Here is an 18,376-nt window from a genome sequence, read left to right on the forward strand (position 1 = left end):
GGAAATAATATCCATTAGATATTCAATATACGAATATTGTTTGGAGTTCTGCATTCTTGAAAATTTAAGCAGCACTGCCCTATATCTCTAACTTCGGCTCCAGTGTATTTCAGGAGAATGCCATGTTAAGAAACAGTCATTTTTATATTCATTTTGTGAAAGGATTATATGCTTCCTTTATAAGGATTTATTTTTCTTGTAAAGAAAAATAATTAACCGTGGGTGGACTTGTGAATATGAGTCATTAAAGCCATAGAAGTATCTTGGTAAATATGTTCTTTGCAGAGCAGAATAAAATAAAGGGGTTTGTTTGCCCGGAAATAAAACTGAAACTCTGGAAGCCCATCTGAAGGTGCACTTTGATTAAGCCAAGCCCTAACTGAAGTTGTTTTTTTCTCTGAAGATAAGTATAAAACTGAACACCGATTGAAACGAAAGAGGCTTTTGTAAACCTGCTCTGCAATCAGCTTGGGCCACACTCTACCATTTCCCTCTCAATACAGTCTAAGAGAAGGAAAGGAGCTTATTAAACAAAAAGAGATTCAGTACAAGATATGGAATGGAGTTTGAGGTAACTTGAATGCAATGTAGATTAGTCACCTGGAAAGGGTGAAGCCAAACCTTTGGCAAGTCCCATTCTTTTCCTCCTACCTTTGACTGCCTAACAAACTATTATTGCTTTAAAGATAAACATTTAAAATGGAAATTAATTAGGGCCTGATTTCAAAAGGTAAGAAGAGCTACAGCTAAAGGGGCAAAGCCAGCTGGAGCAGATGATATGACTATGATGATATGACTATGACTATTCCTCCAGCCACCAATAATAAGGAACATTCTAGGCCAAAGTGTGGTGGTTCATTCCTATAATCCCTGTGCTTTAGGAAGCCAAGGGAGGAGGATGGCTTAAAGCCAGGAGTTCAATACCTGAGCAATACACTGAGACCCGTCTCCACAAAAAATAATTATAATAAACATTTGAATATTAACCATTTTCCAAGTAGTATTCTAAGTTCTTTGCATGTGCTTTCTCATATAATTTCATTCAATTCCAACACGTAAAAATTAAACAAAACTTAAGGAGCATTTTATTAAAAGTGATTAACAATTTTTAATGTCAAAGAAACCAATTTAAACAGAGATCAATATAAATCTGTGTGGCACACTGCATTTTTCTAGGGAAAAAAAAATTATGATAATAGGGTAAGAAAACCCAAAGAATTCCAGCTAATTTTCTTAATAAATGTCTAGTCAGATAAGCATTTAACTGAGTCACTGCCATTTTCAGACAATTAGAAATTCATACCATTGATCACTACTGGTCGTTGCCTCTAATAAAGTCTGATAGGCAAGTTCCATTAATTTCTTCACAGATTCACTGATGCGGCATGTTGGCAAAGAAAAGGAATGTCGGTCCAATGTACTTTCAGGTTCTAAATTCACCACTTCATTGTACTGAGTTTTAGATATTTTCTGTACTTTTAGCTTGTTATCCTCATCGGGAATGGGTAAGTCTGGTATACCTACCCTCGAGTCAGAAGTAATCTAAGATTCAAACACAGAAACATAGCAAATGTAATATTTTCAGAATAATTCAAATTTAAGCATACAATGAGGAATAAGATGCTAGATGTTTCCATGATGACAAAGCTCTACAGAATAATTAAAAGATTCAAGTAAATAAGACAGTATTTTACTCATTGTTCTGTCTTGGATGAAAGCGTGTCATAAGAAATAAGCATTCCCTTTACTATGAAATTCTTCAAAACACTTTTAATCTTGGTTTAAATAGCAAAGCTATATAACTGGCCTAAGATTTCAAGTAAATGAAAAGACCTTCAAAAATCATGTTTCAGAGCTAAGGGAGGTGGCTCACACTTGTAATCTCAGCTACCCAGGAGGCTGAGGCAAGAGGATCAGTTGAGGCCAAGAGTTTGAGCTCAAGACTGGTCTAGCCAGACCCTGGTAACACAGCAAGACCCTGTCTCTAAAAAAAAAGAAAAGAAGAAAAAAAGCTAGGTGTGATGGCATCGGCCTGTAGTCCCAGTTATTAGGAGGCTATGGTGGGATCACTAAAGCTCAGCAATTCAAGGCTGCAGTCAGCTATGATCACAACGCGGCACCCTGGCTTGGGTGGTAGAGCAAGACTCTCTTAAAATCAAACAAACAAAAAAGTCACCTTCTCAGTCTAGCTTATAACAACAGTATATTTTTGTGCTCTACTGTCAAGATTATTAAACAAATTATTTTACACCAGGCTCATGTGTTGGCTTAGTCTAAGAAATAATTCATTTGGAACAACATACCCTCCCTTTATAAAAAAGAACTTCAAGCCCAAACCAAAAAAGTCTCCCTAACATTTATAAAGAATGAAAATTCCCAAGCTTGGCTGGGACTAAATGAAAGAATAGTAGACCACAAATATGGAAACAGTGGTTTCTTTTTTACCCTAACATTTAACCTTTCTAGATTTCATTTTTCTCATTGTAAAATAAATTGCACTAATAACGGCTTTCAAATCTTGCTTCTGAAGGATGCCTCAGGGTAAAAAAAAAAAAAAAAAAAAAAGGGTAAGATTAAGCAGGTAGGAGCAGTCAGCTCCTGACTCCCACTGCCAGAATCTCAGCAGCTCTACTTTGCAAATCCTAGATCTCTACAGAAAATTTCTGTTGGGAACGGTTCAGAGTCTAACGTTTAAGTCAGCAGACTTGGTTTCCTGACCTGTAAAGTGGCAAAATAATGTCTATTTCACGGAGTGGTTATGACATTTAAATGAGAATACAAATGTCAGGGACCAAATAATCAAAAATTATGGCTAAGAATATTGATAAAAAACGTAAGTTAAGAGATGATTAAAAAATGCTAATGTTTGCCTGAAAATTAGTGGGCCCAGAATACATATGATTCAAAAAAGTGACTTCATGAGGAAGAAAAAGGAAACTAAGTTGAAACAATGTAAAATCTAATATATTTTCTTTCAAATCAAAAAGTAAAAACAAAACAAATAACAATAAACTATGACTTTATGTATTTCTAGGAAAACAGTGATTACACATAGAGGAAAAAAAGAGAACTGGCATGAAGACTATGAAAAGTGATAAAGCTGAAATGGTTTCCAGAAAAGGGAAGGTGTGCTTTCCAAAGTTGGGCAGTTTAGAAGATCTAATTCCATGGCCTAATTTCTAAGAGAAAGAACAAGGTTAGACTCTAGACCAGGGTTCTCAACTACAATTTTGTCATCCAGGGGACATTTGGCAATGCTTAAAGTTGTTTTTGATTATCAAAATTGAGACAGGTGCTCTTGACATCCAGTGGCTACAGGCTAGAGATGCTGCTAAGCGATCCACAGACAGCCCCCCACAGAGAAGAATTACCTCCCCGAAATGTGAACAGGACCACTGCCCACAAGCCCTCACCTAGAGGAAGCCACATTAGGATTTGGGTTCTCAGGAAAAATGCAGTTTTAGAGAATGTCAGAACTACCTGAACAGGGAGCTCAGAGATTTGTCTACTTCAATTCTCTCATAGTAAACAAGAGGAAAATAAGGTTCAAAATAAGGTGAAAAAGATTAAGCCCAGAGTCACACAGGAATCAGTAACAATATTGATTCTATCAAGGAGTTGTGCCAAAAGTAAGTGAACTCTACAAGGGCTGTCTGGAAAGTAGACAGCCATGTAGGGCTCTCATCTTCCTTTCTTTCTTTTTTTTTGCTTTTTTTGAGACAGTCTCAATCTGTCACCCTAGGTAGAGTGCCATGGCATAACAGCTCACAGCAACCTCAAACTCTTGGGCTTACGCAATTCTCTTGTCTCAGTCACCCAAGTAGCTGGGACTACAGGTGCCCGCTACAACTCCCACCTATTTTTTTTGTTGCAATTGTCATTCATGTTTTAGCTGGCCCAGGCTGGGTTCGAACCCGCCAGCTGCGGTGTATGTGGCCAGTGCCCTACCCACTGAGCTATGGGAGCCACCTCATTTTTATTATTATGTGGCTGGATACCTTCTGGACAGCCCCCTTATATTAACTCATTTACAAAAGGTACTCAGTAAGTACCTAAGCATTGACTACATGGTAGTAACAAGTAACAGTCCCCCCACCCAAAAAAAAAAAAAAAAAAAAAACTTCCATGGAGCTTACTTTCTACAGAGGAGAAATAATAAATAATTAATACAAAATTTTGGTTGATGATAAGTTACATAAAGAAAAATAAAGCAAGGAAGGCCTGTGACCAGTAGGCCTGGCATATTCAAAGCATAACACTGAGTTATGTCGAGGGTGGCTGAACAGTGAAAGAAGAATTCAATAGGAGACAGAGTCAGAGAGTAATGGGAAGAAGATTAGATAAGGCCTTGTAGGCCACTGTGATACTATTGGATCTTTCTTTAATTGAGACCTGAAACCACTGGATTTTATGTAGAAGAGTGACATTATCAAGTGGTATTTATGTTAAAAGAAACCATAGGCTCGGCATCTGTGGCTCAAGCGGCTAAGCACAGCCACATACACCTAAGGTGGCGGGTTTGAATCCAGCCTGGACCCGCCAAACAACAATGATGGCTGCAAGCAAAAAATAGCCGGGTGTTGTAGTGGGCACCTGTGGTCCCAGCTACTTGGGAAGCTGAGGCAGGAGACTCGCTTGAGCCCAGGAGTTGGAGGTTGCTGTGAGCTCTGACGCCACGGCATTCTACCCAGGGGGACAGCTTGAGGCTCTGTCTCAAAAAAAAAAAAAAGAAACCATAGCACAGTTCCTGGCACAATTAGACATCATCTCCCTCAACAATCTAAAATTACCTCAACATATGTTAAAATCTGTGTACTTCAAATCGTTAAGTATTCTGTTAAAGTGGACACAATAATGGGATACCCCAAGGAAAATGGGATACGGCAGAAGAAGAAATTAAGAGGAAGAGCCTAGTCCCCTCAGTGAGAGCAGAAAAATGGCTGAGGAACCTTTGATCAAGAGATTGCTTTAGTCTATGTTTTGCTTTATTCTAAGTAATACCTTGCATTTATTAAATACAAGGTGCATTAATTACTTTATGTATGAAAACTGAAATATGAAACTATGAACAAAATTTTAAAATGGACAGAATTATCCAAAGTCAAAAGGACAAATTATCCTCAATGCATATTAGTCCTTTTGCTTTACAGATAATTATTTATACCCTTTTCGTTTACTGGTTTTACTATTAGCTTCAAAACAAGTCCTTCTAACAGCCTAATAGATGAAGTGAACATTTTTACAACAGGATATATTCTCTAGACATAATGAAGTTCAAGTTTACCTATCATAGAATTATGTACAAACAAAAGCCTCAAATAATAAAGATGAGAATAATCTATTGCCTCATTTCAACAATAGTAATCTATTTTACTTAGGTAGACTTTTTCAATTTATAAATGAAAGATGTAGAAAATAGGACCACTTTTTAAAGAACACAAAACTAATGTTCAAGAGATTAATAACTCAGCGAGCTGAACAACCAACTGCCAGGCTCTCTTCCACTTTACCACAGACATCTCAAAAATGAGCAGCTTCCTAAATACAATGTAAACCCTTGTACCTTTACAGTGTTGTGAATTTCAGAGGTCATTAGGTTTCTGGCTGCTACAATCACATCCTGGCACTTCTTGTTAGCAAAATGAGAATTGATATTACGGGCGTATTTCAGCAAATCTGTAGTATCTCCTTTTAAAAACCGCATCTCCTTTAAGGCATTTTCAAATTCTTCAGTGGATTCTATGATCTGAGAAACACAATAAAAATAAAGAATTATATATATAATATGTTCCATTTCAAAATTAAAATTTTAAATCCAATGTCTGAAAAAGAAGGAGGACCAAATCGGTTTTTGTTTTATTTTTGTTTTTCAGACAAAGTCTCAACCCTGTCACCCTGAGTAGAGTGCCATGGCATCACAGCTCACAGCAACCTCAAACTCTTGGGCCCAAGAGATCCTTTTGCCTCAGCCTCCTGAGTAACTGGAACTATAGGCACCGCCATGACACCTGGCTGATTATTTTCTATTTTTAGTAGAGACAGAGGTGTGGGAGTATCTTGTTCTTGCTCAGGCTGGTCTTGAACTCCAGAGCTCAGCTGATCCACCACCTTGGCCTCCCAGAGTGCTAGCATAACAGGCATGAGCCACCACTGAGCCCAAACGGATTATTTGAAGTTTAGAACAAATCATCAGTTACTAGTTATAAAAATATAACACATGTTTTTAGCCTCAAATTCATTTGAAAGAATACCTTCAACAGAAATTTCTGACTCTACTAAGGTGCAAAGACCTTTAAAATAAAGATATTTATTTTAGCATTCAAAGAAACACTAAAAAGCAAAAAAGTAAAATTTCAAATGATAGCTACTATAGTTGATCCAAGTATACAAGAATAAAGAAAATATACTTAAGAAAATTTTTAAAAAAGAAAAAAAAAGAAATTTCCCCAAAGAAAGAGGTAGGCAGTGAGTGCAAAACTGAAGTCATAGAGAATTTGCCTCTACTCTTTTAATAATTTTCCTAAAGGTGTAACTAAAAAACAAAAGATCTCTACGGTAAAACAAAATACAACAATAGGAATAGTGTTAAAACCCTATGTGATATCTCCACTCTTTTTTTTTTTTTTTTTAGAGACAGAGTCTCACCCTACCACCCTTGGTAGAGTGCTATGGCGGGCATCACAGCTCACAGCTCACAGCAACCCTCAACTCCTAGGCATAGGTGATTCTCTTGCCTCAGACTCCCGAGCAGCTGGGACTACAGGCGCCTGCCACAACACCCGGCTATTTTTTGTTGCAGTTTGGCCAGGGCCAAGTTTGAATCCGCCACCCTTGGTATATGGGGCCAGCGCCCTACCCACTGAGCCACAGGCACCGCCCTGACATCTCCACTCTTTACCTCTTCATATTGCTGTAACTTGCTGCTATTTGTTGGAATAGAATAAACCAAACAGTTTTTGATGAGGCACTCAGACAAGTCCTCCCAGATCACATCACCAAGCATCTCAGCCAATATAACTGTAGATGTATTTTCCTTTTCCAGTTCAGTGTCAAGTGGTAAATCTGAATTCAAAAGAAAAGGTTTTAAACAAGAAACCATTCGCAATCCTAATATATTCTTAAGTTCCCTAGTTTTCTAGAATTCTTTAATTTTAAGATGATGGGGAAGGAAACAGCACAGATAATTCTACAGCATCTCAACTGATTGCGTGGGACAAAGCATGTCACACAATTATTATTATTTTATTTTCACTGCTCAAATGAATCATCTGCACTATCTTACTGCCTGTACTCTGTAACAATAAGACATTAAGCCATCTACATTATAACCATCTCGTATTAAGCAACTGATCTGATTATGACAAGTACTCAGAAGTCCTGAATTCCAATTTGAAACTAGTTTAAAATCCCCCGTCTTTAAAATGAATAAAACACATTTCTTCATCTCTGCATAGGATCTAAGTGTTTATCCAAAGTAAAATACCAACAAGTACCTTACTTTAAAATATAATCTATGGTCTGCCAAACAGAGTATTTCAACACCTCCTCTATAATGTATCTTATGGTGGCTTTTTTCCAACATATTTTTAAGGATATGTTTAGAATATCCTATAAATCAATTAAATAATAAAGAATGTAGAAGGAAAAGGAATCATAGAAGAAACCAGCTATTCTGAACCTAATTCTATTCACCAAGAAAGACCTTAGGGAGTTTTGTTTTTTTTTTTTTTAGAGACAGAGTCTCACTTTGTCACCCTCAGTAGAGTGCTGTAGCGTCACAGCTCACAGCAACCTTCAGCTCCTGGGCCTAGGTGACTCTCCTGCCTCAGCCTCCCTAGTAGCGGGGACTATAGATACCTGCCACAATGCCCGGCTATTTTTTTGTTGCAGTTTGGCAGAGGCAGGGTTTGAACCAACCACCCTCAGTATATGGAGCCAGCGCCCTACTCACTGAGCCACAGGCGCTGCCCAAGACTTTAGGGAGTTAAGAGCCTTAGAAGAAAGTAACCATTCTCATAACCCTGAGATCCCAACAACGTCTACAGTCTAGGCCTTCATTGTCCAATATGTTAACCACTAGCCACATTTTACAGACCATTAACATGTGACTAGTGTGACTAAGAAACTAAATATTTTTAAATTGTAATTAAGTTATAAAATAAAGCAGCAGTGTGTGATTATAAAGGGGCAGCACAAGGAAGCCTGTGGTGATGGAATAGTTCTATACCTTGATAACAGTGGTGGTTACATGAATCTACGCGTATTGCAAAAAATCTACAAAATTGCAAAGAACTGCACATATACACACATGAATGCATGTAAAACTGGTAAAATCTAAATCAACTCTATGAAGTGTACCCATGTGGATTTCCTGGTTTCAATACTGCACTGTAGTTAGGCAAGATGTTAACACTGAAGAGGAATGGGTGAGGCGACATGAGACCTCTCGGTAGGTTCCGAATAAGAAAAATTTTTTTAAAGAAACAACGTAAAATGCCTTTCTGTGAATCACAATTCAATGTTTTGCTAGGACTACATGTCACTATAGTCATTATTAATGTTGTGTTGGTTCACGTCAGGCACAAATGACATTTCTGATCTTTCACATAACACACTGCCAATCTAGTCAGTGTAAGGAGTTTGATTTCAATGTTTTTTTTTTCCTATATGCCCTAATGTAACATTATAATGTGTTTATTTTAGTATTTTATGAATACAGCACAAGTTATGGTAATACTTATATAAATTATAATAAGTGGTTAAATTGAAATACTTATTTTAATTGTAATTGTTTCCTAGTTTAAGAAAATAATGTGTTTTAATTTAAAAACACAAGGCATTCGGGCAGAGCCTGTGGCTGAATAGGGCAATAGCCCCATGTACTGAGGATGGCAGGTTCAAACCCAGCCCCAGCAAAATTGCAACAAAAAAATAGCCGGGCTTTCTGGCAGGTGCCTGTAGTCCCCACTACTAGAGGGCTGAGGCAAGAGAATCGCTTAAGCCCAGGAGTTGGAGGTTGCTGTGAGCTGTGACGTCATAGCACTCTACTAAGGGCGATAAAGTGAGATTCTGTCTCATTAAAAAAAAAAAAAAAAAAAAACACACAAGGCGTTCTATTGTTGTAGAATCAAGTAAGATGCAGAAACTAGTGGTACCACTGAAAGAGCAAAGGAAAAAAGACTGTGAGAAAATATGTCACAATTTTCACAATGATTGGTAGCTATAATTTGCTACAACAGAGCAAAATAAAAAAGCTGTTTATTTTTTTAGAGATGGGGTCTCATTCTGTCACCCAAGTTAGAGCTCCGGTGGCATCATCACAGCTCACTGCCACCTTAAACTCCTGGGCTCTACTGCCTTATATAGTTGGGACTACAGCTATAAGCCACCACACCCAGGTAGTTTTTCCCACTATTCTGTAGAGATTGGGGTCCTGCTATGTTGCCCAGGCTGGCCTCAAACTCCTTGCCTCATGTGATCATCCCTCCTTAGCCACTCTAAGCACTGAGATTACAGAAATGAATCACCATGGCCAGCTTAAAAAAAATTTTTTTTAAGATAAAAGTAAAGCTGGACACAGTGGCTCATGCCTGTAATCCTAGCACTCTGGGAGGCCAAAGCAAGGATTTCTTGAAATCAGGAGTTCAAGACCAGCCTGAGCAAAAGTGAGATACTTATCTCTGCTACAAACAGGAAAAATTAGCCAGGCAGGTACTGTGCACCTATAGTCTCAGCCACTTAGGAGGCTGAGGCAGGAGGATCACTTGAGCAGGAGTTTGAAGTGAGACTCTGTCTCAAAAATAGACAGATATATAAAAACTAGACAGTAAGAGACATTTTCAGTAAATTCATCAGAAATCTGATTAAGTTTCTAGCCAAAAAAGAAGTGACAAAATTAGTTATCTGAAATCACAATTAAATGTTGAAAAAAAATATGATTTTAACAGGATCTGAGCTTCTGTTCACCAGCTATAAAATGACGTGGATTCTTGCACAACAAAGAAAATCCTTTTTAGATGGAGATAGCAAAAGATTATCATTTCAGTTATAAAAATTATTAATTAAGAATTATGAGGAAAAGACTTTTTTTTAAATGTGAAAGAGCTTCAATGAAATCACCACAGAATATTGTCCATAAAATATAACATCTAGTAATATTAAATATCAACTGATTTAGTTTTTTAAAATTGCAAATACTTTTCTTCAGCTTTAGATAATACTTTGAGTATATTTTAGTCTAAAATGACTTCCAAATTTACAAAGAAATACTGTCAATTCACAGCTGAAAATCAATTTCACAGCATAGATACTTTTAATCATTTACATCTGTCAAAAAAGAATATCAGAGCAATATTTTAAAAAATTATTTTTATTATAATGTATAGTGTTTTAGTGCTATCGTAGGCTTAAAAATCTGTATTTATTGGAATTTTAAAACAAAAGACCATTGATTCCCTGACTACTTCATGCCACTATATGATATATATTTGTTTTGTCCTAAAACAGACTCCAAAAGTTTAAAGAATACAGCTATTAAAATCATTCAGTTTAGGCAGGGTGCGGTGGCTCACACCTGTAACTCTAGCACTTTGGGAGGCTGACCTGGGTGGACCGCTTGAGCTCAGGAGGTCAAGACAAGCTTGAGCAAGAATGAGACCCCATCTCTACTAAAAAAAAAGAGAAAAATTAGCCAGGCGTTGTGGCTGATGCCTGTAGTCCCAACTACTCGGGAGGGTGAGGGAAAAGGATCTCTTGAGCCCAAGAGTTTGAGGTTGCTGTAAGCTATGATGCCATGACACTCTACTCAGGGCAACAGAGTGAGACTATGTCTGTCTCACTCTGAAAAAAAGAAAAGTCATTCAGTTTATATACATGCAAACAAATCAAATTATCACTAGCTAATACACTCATTGAGAGAAACAGAAGATAATAAATACGAACTTGTGTTCTTTGCCAATGCTCATTAGTTGAGTCTGAGTTTTAGAAAGATTTACTACACTGTTACTGTTAAGATTTTCTTGAAATAAAGGCTTGCCAAATATTCCAATAATCAAAGATAAAAATGGCAAGGCACTTTATGTTTTCTTACTGATATCATATTGCACATGAAGGTATAAGTGTGTGCATATGAATTTGCCAAATACATATACAATAATTGCTTTGGACTGAATTGTGGTTCCCCTCAAAATTCTTTTTTTTTTTTTTTTTTTTTTTAGACAAGAGTCTTACTTTGTCACCCTGGGTAGGGTGCCGTGGCGTCACGGCTCACAGCAACCTCCAGCTCTTGGGCTTAGGTGATTCTCTTACCTCAACCTCCCGAGTAGCTGGGACCTAGTCCCAGCTATTTTTTCATCACAGTTTGGCCAGGGCCAGGTTTGAACCTGCCACCCTCAGTATATGGGGCCAGCACCCTACTCACTGAGCCACAGGCACTGCCCCTCAAAATTCTCAGTTGCAGCCCTAACTGCCAACGTGACCCATATTAGGATATACAGGCATACTTCATTTTATTGCATTTCACTTTTCTGGGCTTTGCAGATACTACTTTTTTTTTTTTAATTATTGAACATTTGCAGCAACCCTGCATTAAGCCAGTCTGCTATTATTTTTCCAACGGCATGAGTTTACTTCATGTCTCTGTCACCTTTGGTAATTCTGACAATATTTCAACCATTTTCATTATTACATCTGTTAAGGTGATCTGTGATCAGTGATCTTTAATGTTACCATTGCAATTATTCTGATGTGCCACAAACCATGCCCATATAAGACAGCAAACTTCATCAATAAATGTTGTGTGTCTTCTCATTGGTTCACTAACCAGCCATTCCCCAAATCCTCTCCTGTTTCCCCTTACTTCTTCCCCTCATTCCTGCTCCCATCTCCTAAGGGCCCCCTATTCCCTGAGACGTAATAATATTGAATTAGGCCAACTAATAACCCTACAATGGCTTCAAGTGAAAGAGTCAAACATCTCTCACTTTATATTAAAAGGTAGAAATCATAAAGCTTAGTGATGAAGACATATCAAAGGCTGAAACTGGGCAAAAGTAGGCCTCTTATATCAAAGACTCAAGTTACAAAAACAAGAGAAAAGTTCTTGAAGGGAATTAAAGTGTTACTCTAGTGAATATATGAATGACCAGAAATGACCACCTAATTTATGATATGGAGAAGTTCTGGTGGTCTTAATAGAAGATCAAACCAGCCATAACTGCCGTGGCTTATAAGGGGCTAAAAAGAAAAAAGTCAAAGCCTAATGCTAGCTCTCTCCAACTCTATGAAGGCTCAGAGAGGTAAAGAAGGTGCAGAAGGAAAATTTGAAGCTAGCGGAAGCTGGTTCCGGAGATTGAGGAAGCTGTTTCCATAACCTAAAAGTGGAAGGGGAAGCAGCAAGTGCTCAAGTAAAAGCTGTAGCAAGTTACCCAGAAGATCTACCTAAGATAATTGATCAGGTCGTTTTACAAAACGACGATTTTTCGGTGGAGATACTACACCCTTCTATTAGGAGATGCCATCTAAGACTTTCATAGCTAGAGAGAAAAAAGTCAATGCCTAACTTCAAAGCTTCAACATAAAAGTTGACTCTAGGCCCGGCGCCAGTAGCACAGTGGTTACCGCACCAGCCACATATACCAAGGGTGGCAGGTTCGAACCCTGCCCTGGCCAGCTAAAGAAGTGCAACCAAAAAAATAGCCAGGCATTGTGCCGGGCACCTGTAGTTCCAGCTACTTGGGAGGCTGAGGCAAGGGAATCGCTTAAGCCCAAGAGTTTGAAGTTGCTGTGAGCTGTGAGGCCAAGACACTCAACCCAGGGCAGCATCGTAAGACTCTGTCTCAAAAAATAAATAAAAATAAAAAAATAAAAGTTGACTCTCTTGTTAGAAGGGGTAGTGCAGCTGGTGACTTTTAAGTGGAAACCAATCCTCAGTGAGCATTCTACAAATCCTAGGGCTAAGAACTATGCTAAATCCACTCTGCCTGTGCTCTAGAAATAGAACAACAAAACCTGGATGACAGCACATCTGTAACAGCATGGTGTGCTAGATATTTTAAGCCCACTGCTGAGACCTATTGCTCAGAAAAGAAGATTCCTTTCAAAATATTACCACTCATAGACAATGCACCTGGTCACCCAAGAGCTCTGATAGAGATGTGCAAAGAGATGTTTTCACACCTGCTACACAACACTCATTCTGCAGTCTATAAATTAAAAAGCGATGTTAACTTTCAAGTCTTACTGCTTAAGAAACACATTTGATAAGGCTGTAACTGTCATACATAGTGATTCCTCTGATTGCTCCAGGCAAAGTAAACTGAAAACCTTCTGGGAAAGATTCACCATTCTAGATGCCATTAAAAAACATTTGTGTTCATGGGAGGAGGTAAAAAATAGCAACATTAACAGTTTGGAAGAAGTTGGTTCTATCCCTCATGGATGATTTTAAGGGGTGTAAGACTTCAGCAGAGGAAGTAACTGCAGATGTGAGGGAAACGGCAAGAGAATCAGAATTGAATATAAAAGGCTGAAGATGTGAATAAATTGCTGTAATCTCTTGACAAAACTTGAACAGAAGAACAGTTGCTTCTTATGAATGAGCAAAGAAAATGGTTTCTTGAGAAAGAAACTACTGCTGGTGAAGATGCTATGAACACTATTGGAATGACAATGAAGGATTTAGAATATTTTATAAACTTGGTTGGTGAAGCAGCAAGAGGATGAGAGAAATGACTCCAATTTTGAAGAAAGTTCTACTGTGGGTAAAAATGCTATCAAACAACACTGCATGCTACTGAGAAATCTTTCATGAAAAGAATTCAATTAATGAGGCAAACTTCATTGTTGTCTTATTTTAAGAAACTGCCACAGCTACCAGCACCTTCAGCAACCAGCACTCTCATCAGTTTGCAACCATCAATATCAAGTAGAACCCCCTATCAGCAAAAATTTATGATTTACCAAACTGCAATTTTTAAAAATGACTATTAGCATTTTTTAGCAATAAAGTATGTTTTGTTTTTGTTTTTTGGTTTTTTTTGAGACAGATTCTCACTATGTCACTCTCAGTAGAGTGCCATGGCATCGCAGCTCACAGGAACCTCCAACTCACGGGCTTAAGCGATTCTCTTGCCTCAGCCTCCTGAGTAACTGGGACTACAGGCGCCCACCACAACGCCTGGCCATTTTTTTGTTGCAGTTGTCATTGATGTTCAGCTGGCAGGTTCGAACCCACCACAGAACCCACCAGCAAACCCGCCAGTCTCGGTGTATGTGGCTGGAGCGGTAACCACTGTGCTACAAACACCAAGCCAGCAATAGAGTATTTTTAATTAAGATATTACTTTTTTTTTTTTTTTAGAAAATGATATTGCACACTTAATAGACCACAGTATAGTGTAAACTAACTTTAATATGCACTGGGAATCAAAACATTTGTATGACTCATTTTATTGCCATATTCACTTTATTGCAATGGTTTGGAAGTGAAACTCCAGTATCTCTGAGGTATATATACCTCTAGGTCCGTTAAGGAGGTAATTAAAGTCAAATGAGGTCGTAAGGGTAGGGTCCTGATCCAATATGACTGGTGTCCTCATAAGAAGACACAGCAAGATGCAAGAGCACAGAAAAAAATTCCATGTAAGGCTACAGAAAGAAGGCCATCTGCAAGATAAGGGGAGCTTCAGGAAAAAAACAGACCTGCCAAAACCAGAAAAGCAATGAAGACAACGGGAATGCAAAATTATGTCACTCGGGCCAGGCATGGTGGCTCAGGTCTAACATCCAGCACTTTGGGAAGCAAAGATAGGAGGATCTTCTGAGGCCAGGAGTTTGAGACCAACCTGGGCAACACTTTATCTTTACAAAAAAATTTTTAAACCAATTAGCGAGGCATAGCAGCACGTGCCTATAGTCCCAGCTACTCAGGAGGCTGAGGTGAAAGGATCACTTGAGCTGAAGAGTTTGAGGTTGTTGCGAGCTGTGATACCACAGCACTCTACCAAGGCTGACAAAGCGAGACTCTATCTCAGAAAAAAAAAAAGATTCAATTTATAAAACGAGCATTTTGATAATAACATTTAGTATACATAGTAAATGAGTTTTAAAAAACCAAACCAAACAATTCCTAATACTTAGAGTTGCGCAGAGGCAGGATGAAATACCTCAAGAGAAAGTAAGCATCCTCTCTCTAACACTGTTCAGGCTAGCTATATGACCAATTAATGGAATGTGAGAAAGGAGATTTTTCCTTTTTTATTAAATCATAGCTCTGTACATTAATGCAATTATGGGGTACAATATGCTGGTTTTATATACAATTTGAAATACTTTCATCAAACTGGTTATCATAGCCTTCACTGTATTTTCTTAGTTATTGTGTTAAGATATTTATATTCTTAGTAGATTTAACATGTACCCTCGTAAAATGCACCATAGGTGTGGTCCTACCAATTACCCTCCCTCCACCCATTCTCTCTCCTCCCTCTCCTCTTTCCCCTTTATCTTGGGCTATAGTTGGGTTATAGCTTTCATATGGAAGTCTGGGTGCGTATAAATTAGTTTCATAGTAGGGCTGAGTACATTGGATACTTTTTTTTCCATTCTTGAGATACTTTTGCTAAGAATATGTTCCAGCTCCATCCGTGTAAACATGAAAGAGGTAAAGTCTCCTTCTTTTTTTTTTTTTTGCAGTTTTTGGCAGGGGCTGGGTTTGAACCCGCTACTTCCAGCATATGGACCTGGTGCCCTACTCCTTTGAGCCACAGGCACCACCCAGTCTCCATCTTTTCTTAAGGCTGCATAATATTCCATGGTGTACATATACCACAATTTATTGATCCATTCATGGGTCAATGGGCACTTGGACTTCTTCCATGACTTAGTAATTATGAATTGGGCTGCAATAAACACTCTGGCACAAATATCTTTGTTATAAAGTGATTTTTAGTCCTCTGGATATATACCTAATAGAGGAACTGAAGGATCAAATGGCAGGTCTATTTTTAGATCCCTAAGTGATCTCCAAGCATCTTTCCAAAAGGAACGTATTAGTTTGCATTCCCACCAGCAGTGCAGAAGTGTTCCCTTTTCTCCACATCCACACCAACATCTATGATTTTGGGATTTTGTGATGTGGGCTAATCTTACTGGACTTAGATGATATCTCAAAGTAGTTTTGATTTGCAGTTCTCTGATGATTAAGGATGATGAGCATTTTTTCATGTGTCTGTAGCCTGTGCGCCTGTCTTCTTCAGAGAAGTTTCTCTTCAAGTCCCCTGCCCACCCTGAGATGGGATCACTTGTTCTTTTCTTGCTAATACGTTTGAATTCTCTGTGGATTCCGGTTATTAAACCTTTGTTGGAAACATAACCTGCAAATATCTTCTCCCATTCTGAGGGCTGTCTGCTTGCTTTACTTACTGTGTTCTTAGCTGTGCAGAAGCTTTTCAGTTTGATCAGATCCCAGTAATGTACTTTTGGTATTGCTTCAATTGCCCAGGAGTCCTCCTTATAAAATATTCTCCCAGGCCAGTTTCTTCAAATGTTTTCCCTGTACTTTCTCTTAGTATTTTTATAGTTTCATGTCTTAAGTTTAAATCTTTAATCTAGTGAGAGTCTACCTTAGTTAATGATGAAAGATGTGGGTCCAGTTTCAGTCTTCTACAGGTCACCAGCCAGTTCACCCAACACCATTTGTTAAATAGGGAATCTTTTCCCCACTCAATGTTTTTAATTGCCTTCTCGAAGATCAAATAATGGTAAGGAGCTGGGTTCATCTCTTGATTCTCTATTCTGTTCCATACATCTACCTCAATGTTTTTGTGCCAGTACCATGCTGTTTTGATCACTATCAATTTATAGTATAATCTGAGGTCTGGTAGCGTGATTCCTCCTGATTTGTTTTTATTTCTGAGTAATGTCTTCGCTATTCAAGGATTTTTCTCATTCCATATAAAACAGTATTATTTTTTCCAGGTCTTTAAAGTATGACAATGGTGCTTTAATAGGGATTGCATTAAAACTGTATATTGCTTTGGGTAGTATGGACATTTTAACAATGTTGCTTCTTCCCAGCCATGAGCATAGTGTGTTTTTCCATTTATTAACATCTTCACCTATTTCTTTTCTTAGAGTTTCACAGTTCTCTTTATAGAGATCTTTCACGTCCTTTGTTGGGTAAACTCCCAAATATTTCATCTTCTTTGGCACTACTGTAAAAGGAATAGAGTCCTTGAATGTTTGTTCAGCTTGACTATTATTGGTATATATAAAGGCTACAGATTTGTGAGTAATGACTTTGTAACCTGAGATGTTGCTGTATTCCTTGGTCGCTTCTAAGAGTTTTGTAGTTGAATCTCTGGGGTTTTCCAGATATACAATCATACCATCTGCGAAGAGTGAAAGTTTGATCTCCTCTGACCCTATGTGGATACCCTTGATTGCCTTTTCTTACCTGATTGCTATGGCTAAGACTTCCATTACAATGTAGAGAGGAGATTTAAATATCAGAGATATTTGGACTAACTCATCTCTCCATTCCTTCTAGTCTTTGGATGCTTTGTTTACACCTTTATTTATTCTTTTTTTTTCTGAGACAGAGTCTCAAGCTGTTGCCCTGGGTACAGTGTTGTGGCATCACAGCTCATAGCAACCTCAAACTCTTGGGCTTAAGCAATTCTCTTGCCTCCGCCTCCCAAGTAGGTGGGACTATTTTTTGTTGTTGTTGCTATTGTCTGGCTATTTGTTGTTATTGTTGCTATTGTTGTTTGGCAGGCCTGGGCTGGATTTGAACCCACTAGCTCTGGTGTATGTGGCTGGCACCCTAGCCGCTGAGCTAAAGGCGCCAAGCCTACTTATTTATTGAGACAGTATTTCACTCTATTGCCCAGGTTAAAGTGCAGTAGCCACATCACAGCTCACTGCAACTTTGAATACCTGAACGTAAGCAATCCTCCAACTCAGGAGGATTTGTAGTAGCTGGGTCTACATGTACCACCATATACAGCTAATTGTTTTCTATTTTTTTCAGAGACAGGGTCTCAGACGTGCTCAGACTGGTCACAAACTCCTGACCTCAAAAGATCCTCCCACCTCAGCCTCCCAGAGTGCTAGGATTACAGGCCTGAGCCACCGTGCCCAGCCCTACAACTTTATTTATACCTAATAAAAATAAAATTATATTTTTCCCTAAGGGAAGGATCTAAGAATAAGAAAAACTACTTTGGATTTCTGAGGTTTATGTAAGCCTTAAGAATTTTTCTTCTCTGTTCTCATTTTTTTTTTTATTTTGGCTGGGGTTGGGTTTGAACCCGCCACCTCCAGCATATGGGGCTGGCGCCCTACTCCTTTGAGCCACAGGTGCCACCCTCTCTGT

General features: G+C 38.3%; 1 protein-coding gene across 1 annotated transcript in view; it reads right to left on the reverse strand.

The window, feature by feature from the left end:
- ZW10 (zw10 kinetochore protein) overlaps nucleotides 1-18,376 on the reverse strand; it is a 44,290-nt gene that overhangs the window by 10,815 nt on the left and 15,099 nt on the right. The window contains exons 8-10 of the mRNA XM_003794756.3: nucleotides 6,899-7,062; nucleotides 5,564-5,746; nucleotides 1,304-1,542 (exon numbers count right to left, since the gene is read on the reverse strand). Coding sequence (XP_003794804.1) covers nucleotides 1,304-1,542; nucleotides 5,564-5,746; nucleotides 6,899-7,062 — 586 coding nt within the window. The remainder of the gene's footprint in view (nucleotides 1-1,303; nucleotides 1,543-5,563; nucleotides 5,747-6,898; nucleotides 7,063-18,376) is intronic.

The sequence above is a fragment of the Otolemur garnettii genome, unplaced genomic scaffold, assembly GCF_000181295.1.
Source record: "Otolemur garnettii isolate 467f Iridium unplaced genomic scaffold, OtoGar3 scaffold00086, whole genome shotgun sequence".
NCBI lineage: Eukaryota > Metazoa > Chordata > Mammalia > Primates > Galagidae > Otolemur > Otolemur garnettii.